The following is a 7411-nucleotide window of genomic DNA, read 5'->3' as shown; positions in this document are numbered from 1 at the left end:
TTTGGTTCGATTGAGCTTCTACGATTTCCCAAATTTTTGATCCGGAGTTCTTTTATTTTAGTTTTTATTTCTTCCTTCTCTGATTTGTGGAGTGGAACAAAGTGGAAATTACAAATTATTCTGTCTAAAATTTCTAGCTTTTAGTTCAGACTAGGGTTTAATTTTACGACGAATGTGTTTTTGCTGTTCTTTAGGTGTCTTGATCCTCTGTTCTTTCATTTTACTTTGTTTCTTTTCAATGACAACTTTTGGTTCTCTTTTGATTTCTGTCCTATTTTTCCTGGTGATGCTGGTGGTATTGCATCGCGATGGTGGCAGATTGTGGTGGGTGGTGAAGATAAAGTTCATCTAAAGAATACAACAAACAGTTTCTGCTACAAAACAGCTGAAATTACAAATCCATTCTTCAATTCACGAATTCTAGACGATGTACAGATGAGATAAAAGGACCCTTTCACGAATCCTTATCTGTGAACTCGTTAATCTAAGAAAAAAATATGCCGACTTTTAGAGAGAGAAAACAGAAGGTAAAATTTATCCCTACATTCATACATGAATAGACATGACGATGATGATGATGATGATGATAATGAAAATACTTTATATATTGCGGAAGATGATAATGAAGAAAAAATTCTGAAACACAAAGTAAATTGAGTGGAGGAAAATCACCGATTCCCCCCCTCACATTTCCCCCTCAATTGGATTTGGTTTCCAATTCTCACCTCATATTACTCATCTCCTTCATTTGTCTTCATCCATTTTCTTAATTTTATTTTTTCAAATTTTTTTTGGTACACACCCTCTTCTAATTTCTATCACTTTATCTACAACATGTCCTTTTCTTCTTTTTCCAATAATGTTCCCAAATTTGTTGCTTATCTATGCTTGTTTATTCACTTGGAGTTAGCTCCTCACAGTAGAAGCAAAAAACACTAAACTCCCCAAAAGGTTTACTTTCTTTATCGTATTTTTTACTTATGGGTTCATCATAAAGCTCCATTCTTTCCATTTTTATGCACATATTATTTTGCAATATTAAGTTATTGAATATGATAATCTGATTCTTGAATTTCACCTGTAAAAATCAAGATTTTTGTGGGGGAAACCACCTGAATAGAGAAGAAAAATGGAGGTCACAAATGTCACTGAGTATCAAGCTATTGCAAAGGAGAAGTTACCAAAGATGGTGTATGACTACTATGCTTCAGGTGCTGAGGATCAGTGGACTTTAGAAGAGAACAGAAATGCTTTTTCAAGAATTCTGTAAGTAGATATATGTTTGTAACTGAAATTACGAAAATACCCTTGTGGTTGTATGTTGTTAAGATTTAGTTTTGGGAATGAATTACAGGTTTAGGCCTCGGATTCTTATTGATGTGAGCAAGATTGACATGACTACAACAATTTTGGGATTCAAGATCTCCATGCCTATAATGGTTGCTCCAACAGCTATGCAGAAAATGGCTCACCCTGATGGTAATTACAATTTTGTTTTGTTTTAATTTTAAAGTAAAAAAAAACAACAAATTTTGGTCATAAAGAAGAAAGAGATTTGCCTATTTGGTTGGTTTGTTGGATTCCATGGATTTGGTTGGAATTGGAGTTCAATTCTATTCAGTTATGATGAGTATGGAATTGAATTCCATTGGAATTTCACTGAATCCCACTTGTGAAGGAATTCAACATTCTTTCCATAAAGTTATGGGATTCCATTTCAATCCTTCCTTGTTTGTGTAAATGACTGAAATACCCTTCTTAAACCCAAAAATTTATATTGATATTTTATTTGAAATACCCTTCCTAAATCTAACTCTGTATTTGTAAAAAGAAATGCTGTTTAACGATTTTATAGATGGGAATTTCAATTTATACCTATAAAATAAGTAAAGTTGAAATTTTAGTAACTTGATGTTGAGTATTTCTCGTGTATGGTAAGTTTAGTATTTTATAATAACTCTATATCTGCAAAAAAAAAAAAAAAAAAATTGTGAAATTTGTTTTGTGTTATTTAGTAATTATGCTTAATTCTAAAATAGAGGTACATAAAGTTCCATGAAGAAGAATTGATTAAAAGGGTACTTCAAATATTTATATAACTACTTATTATAAACTAGTTCAAATATGCTTTTTAAAAAACAAACAATAAATTACAAATTCCAAAGAAATAATAAAGGATCACATTCCAAAACCTTTGACATATTTATAAACCAAATAGAAATCCTCATAATTCCTTATTTAATATCATTTTTTTATTTATTTATCATGAATGAAGGTGAGTATGCAACTGCAAGAGCTGCTTCTTCAGCTGGAACAATCATGGTACGTATTTTTCCATGCTATTTTTTTCATTTAATAAAATTTTCATTGTTTTTTAAGTTTTAAAATTATGAAAAATATATCATGTTCTGATAATTATTTCGATTTTCATAATAGACTTTGTCATCATGGGCAACTTCAAGTGTTGAGGAGGTTGCTTCAACCGGACCTGGAATCCGTTTCTTCCAGCTTTACGTGAGCAAAATTACCGTTTTGCCCTTCTCTTCTTTTCCTTCTTAATCTCAAAAATTAACAATTTTCAAACATAATATTAATATCAGGTGTAAAATTAACAGAAATAATATTAATATCCGTTTCTTCCAGCTTTACGTGAGCAAAATTACCGTTTTGCCCTTCTTTTCTTTTCCTTCTTAATCTGAAAAATTAACAATTTTCAAACATAATATTAATATCAGGTGTAAAGTTAACAGAAATAATATTAATATCCGTTTCTTCCAGCTTTACGTGAGCAAAATTACCGTTTTGCCCTTCTCTTCTTTTCCTTCTTAATCTCAAAAATTAACAATTTTCAAACATAATATTAATATCAGGTGTATAAGGACAGAAATGTTGTGGCTCAGCTTGTGAGAAGAGCTGAAAAAGCAGGCTTTAAAGCTATTGCTCTTACAGTTGATACACCAAGGCTTGGACGCCGAGAAGCTGACATCAAAAACAGGTTTACCAAAATGACCATTTTGCCCTTCTCTTTCGTGTAAATGTTTTCATCACTTTTACAATTTATTTTATTTTTGTGAATTGGACAGGTTTACACTACCCCCATTTTTGACATTGAAGAACTTTGAGGGTTTGGACCTTGGGAAGATGGATGAAGTAAGTTGAAACTATTTTTTTTTAAAAATAATTTAATTTGTTGATACTGGAAATAATAAATAAAAAAAAAAATTGTTAAAGAATTTTATATACTTTTTGGATTCATGTTTTGATTGTTGATGTAATTATGAAATGCAGGCTAATGACTCTGGATTGTCTTCTTATGTTGCTGGTCAGATTGATCGCACTCTTAGCTGGAAGGTATGTTTTTGTGAGGGTCATTTTAGTCTTTTCCTCATATTTTTTCAAATATAATATTTTCACAAAGGGTGAAAAATACATAAAAAACATAAAATACTTTCATCATTTTTTGAAGTGATTACATTATTTTACCTTTTTGACCGTTGGAATATTAATTTCTTATAATCATTTTAATAATAGTTTAGTGGCTAAATCGATAAAAGAAATTAGTTCGTGGCAAAATTGATAATATGGTGAAAGAAAGTTGCACTTTTTTGCATTTTGCCTCGGATAATGGTGGGAAAATGGTATTTTTATTTGGTCAAAGGGCGAAATACAAAAAAGCAAAACATACTTTCATCATTATATCGATTTAGCCACTTAACTTTATTTTTTTTTTTGTAGTAATTAAATCATTATACTTTGTTGACAATTGGAAAAAAAAATATTTTTTTTCTTGGTTTACCTAGTTTTGATAAAAATATGACACAAAAAAAGCATAATGTATTTTCATCATTTTATCGATTTAGCCAACAAATTATTATTTTCTTATAATTACTATAGTAATAGTTAACAGTTTAGTTGCTAAATTGTCAAAATGGTGAAACTATGTTGTGCTTTTTTTGTATTTTTATCCCGTGTAATGAGAAAAAATTGCTTTTGTAAACGACCAAAAATAAGTATAACAGTTTAAATGTTTAATCACTATAGAAAAAGGTTACATGTCTAAACTAATAAAATGGTGAAACCACAATTAATATTTGTGTAGTTTAATCATTTATTGTTTCATGGATTTTCACGTCTTAAATATATTTTTCTTGTAGGATGTAAAGTGGCTTCAAACAATCACCACAATGCCGATTCTAGTGAAGGGTGTGATCACTGCTGAAGACAGTAAGAACAATTAAAAAAACTCTCATTATTATTATTATTATTTTTGTTATTAAATTAATTATTTTAAATTGTTTTTTTTTTTTTGTTAATTATACAGCAAGGTTAGCTATTCAAGCTGGAGCAGCGGGTATTATTGTTTCCAACCATGGGGCCCGCCAGCTGGATTATGTCCCCGCCACCATCATGGCTTTAGAAGAGGTTGTGAAAGCCGCACAGGGCCGTGTTCCCGTGTTCCTCGATGGTGGGGTCCGCCGTGGGACCGATGTTTTTAAGGCACTCGCTCTTGGAGCTTCCGGAATATTTGTAAGTAATTTAACCGATTAAGTCTTTCTTTTTTGAATGAGAGTAAATGACGAATTTACCCTTGGTATATTTGGGTATGGGTAATTTGTCAATGTCAATGTCAACGAAGAGGTATTGGGGAAAACGTTTTTCTCTTATTAAGTCGTTCTTTCTGCATTAAGTAAAAAATAAGTACATATATGGCTTACGATAAACCAGAACGAGACTAAATGACCATTTTACCCTTCGTTTCTATATGGATAAAGTGTTGAATGAGTGATTTGTTTCTTTTGACGGCGAGTCAAAAAAGAAACAATCATATATATAACATATGTTTGAATGAGAGTAGATAACCATTTTACCCTTATGAGAAAATGATGTCTATCAAGATAAAATGCTAAAAGGGACTAAATGACCATTTTACCCCTTGTCCTATATGGATATAGTGTTGAATGGGTGATTTGTTTCTTTCTACGGTGAGTCAAAAAGAAAAAATCATATATATAACATATGTCTGAACGAGAGTAAATAACCATTTTACCCTTCCAAGTAAATGATGTGTGTAAAAGGGACTAAATGACCATTGTACCCATCGTCCTATATGGATAAAGTGCCGAATGGGTAATTTGTCTCTTTCTACTGTAAGTCAAAAAGAAATAACCATTTTACCCTTCCGAGTAAATAATGTCAGTCAGGATAAAATGTTAAAGGGGACTAAATGACCATTTTACCCTTCACCTATATGGATAACGTGTTGAATGAGATGAAATGACGATTTTACCCTTGGAGCTAACAATGGTGGTGTTATGTATATATATGTTTTTTTTATCAGATTGGGCGGCCGGTGGTGTTTTCATTGGCGGCTGAAGGAGAAGCGGGAGTGAGAAAAGTGCTTCAGATGTTACGTGAGGAGTTTGAACTAACAATGGCATTAAGTGGTTGTACTTCACTCAGAGAGATTACTCGGGACCACATTGTCACTGAATGGGATGCACCCCGGGCACGCCCTGCACCACGCTTATAAACAACCAACACCAAAACCATTCAGTCACCTCTTAATGGCAAAATATATATATATATATATATATATATATATATATATATATATATATATATATATATATATATATATATATATATATATATATATATATATATATATATATATATAAAAAAAAGGTATAGCTTTTGTGTTAAGGTGTTGCAAAACTCTTGTATTGGTTTTCTTGTATAATGGTCGCGTCTGAATGATAAGATAAGCTCTGTATGGATGTATCTATCATGTAATGTGTATGATTATAAAAATGTCCATTGTATTTTGTTAATAACTCACCTTCTTTATATGATTAAATTAAACCCATTGTATTTTGTTCATAGCGTTCAAATCGGTTAAAATGGATAAAAAAAAGTTGGTTGAAACTTTTTCTACATTTTATTTAAATGCATCTTAGTTAGAAAATATATATGTACAAGATATATAATATCTAGGGTTCAAAACCTGACACATACAATGTATTAGTAGTGTTTTATGATTGAGTTCCCAAGTGAGTTGTTCAGATATATACTATCTATGGCTGTTTGAGGCCATTTTTGACCATTTTGCCCTCAAAATGTATAAATTTGGTGGTGTGTTTTGGTTTTAACTTTTAACCAAGGTTGTAAAAAACGTTAACGCTAGTTGGTTGGTTGGTGTTATGGGATTAATTAGCTAGACGGGGATAAATCAGGGACCATAAATTAATAATTTGTTGAATTTTAAAAAATTAAGTATGATTAATATCATAACAAAGTTTGTAAATACTACTATTATCATAACAAATAGATTAATATGATTAATACAATATTAATGTTCTCTTAAATAGTTTCTATTGAGATATAACTATTTCAAAGTATTAAAATTTCATTGGTTTTTACTGTTTCACTCATTATATAGGTAAAGAGTAATGTCATTTTTTTTGAACAGCTAGCGCTTAAGGATTAATCGAAACCTAATCGGACTTTTTACAACACTGCTTTTAACTAATCTAAAAAACACTCTCAATTTTGACTTATGGACCTACATTAAGTGTTACTTTTTCACATAACCTAATTTCTTTGTGCATGCAAGTTGGATTTCAAAATAGTAAAATGCTATTAAAAAATTTAGTGATGTGTTAAAAGTTAATTTTACAAAAAAAAATAAGTGTACACTAAATAAGTATGCAACATTTTGTAGATATGTCAGCTTTCGTTTAAGACCCAAGTTTTACAAAGCTTGCTGGTTTAAAAAATGATGGATTAATAATTATATAAGTTGGAGTAGAAGTATGAGTAAAAATGTAAAATATGCATTTTGGTTCATATTCATGTTAGACGATATTAATTATTAATGGCGAGTTTTTTCTTTTTCAAAGGCACTTTCTTTTCGAATATATATATATATATATATATATATATATATATATATATATATATATATATATATATATATATATATATATATATATATATATATATATATATATATATATATATATATATATATATAACCAAAAAAATGTTAAGAACCTAAGAACCTTTTTATTTAAATGTTTTCATTAAAAGCACTTTGGAAAAATCAAATATTAATATTATACTAAACAAACTTTTCCACTCTCAAGTTTACAGCTAGTTGTCATTTGTCGTAGTACCTCCATTGGATAGCTGTTAGACCATCATCGAACCATCGTTAGAGTAAGAAATTCAGTGATATTTTTCTGGTTGTATTCACAGCTTAATAGAACAAACAATTTAACTCATATTTCTTTAGTAATACTTTTTAACACATACATTTTTATTTTTGCAGCAAATATAAAAAATTTAATAAAAAAATGGAAATACCTTGATAAACTCAATTTTCCCTCTTCTGACTTGTAAATCTCTTTAA

General features: G+C 29.8%; 1 protein-coding gene across 2 annotated transcripts; it reads left to right on the top strand.

Annotated features, from left to right (window-relative positions):
- The first annotated feature begins 811 nt into the window (after positions 1 to 811).
- LOC145015082 (glycolate oxidase 1) lies at positions 812 to 5587 on the top strand. Of its 2 annotated transcripts, XM_078973530.1 has the most exons (11): positions 812 to 951; positions 1093 to 1266; positions 1355 to 1479; positions 2276 to 2322; positions 2437 to 2514; positions 2871 to 2995; positions 3084 to 3150; positions 3289 to 3351; positions 4155 to 4224; positions 4322 to 4527; positions 5339 to 5587. In XM_078973530.1, exons 2-11 carry the CDS (start codon positions 1130 to 1132, stop codon positions 5528 to 5530), a joined length of 1110 nt encoding a protein of 369 aa, XP_078829656.1. In that variant the 5' UTR covers positions 812 to 951; positions 1093 to 1129; the 3' UTR covers positions 5531 to 5587. The 2 variants fall into 2 exon arrangements, with proteins under 2 accessions (XP_078829656.1, XP_078829658.1); XM_078973532.1 differs by lacking the exon at positions 812 to 951 and having other exon boundaries at positions 1233 to 1270.
- Positions 5588 to 7411: the final 1824 nt, after the last annotated feature.

This window comes from Lactuca saligna, chromosome 9 (assembly GCF_052625555.1).
Source record: "Lactuca saligna cultivar CGN05327 chromosome 9, ASM5262555v1, whole genome shotgun sequence".
NCBI classification, from domain to species: Eukaryota; Viridiplantae; Streptophyta; class Magnoliopsida; order Asterales; family Asteraceae; genus Lactuca; species Lactuca saligna.
Note: the sequence above shows the minus strand (reverse complement) of the source record. Positions and strands in the feature narration are given on the sequence as shown.

Excerpts from the sequence above, each read along its gene's own strand:
- LOC145015082 (XM_078973530.1), top strand. The coding sequence starts at position 1,130 with ATGGAGGTCACAAATGTCACTGAGTATCAAGCTATTGCAAAGGAGAAG. Across the intron at positions 1,480-2,275 it reads GAAAATGGCTCACCCTGATG|GTGAGTATGCAACTGCAAGA; the intron begins GTAATTACAATT and ends TCATGAATGAAG. Across the intron at positions 3,151-3,288 it reads ACCTTGGGAAGATGGATGAA|GCTAATGACTCTGGATTGTC; the intron begins GTAAGTTGAAAC and ends TATGAAATGCAG.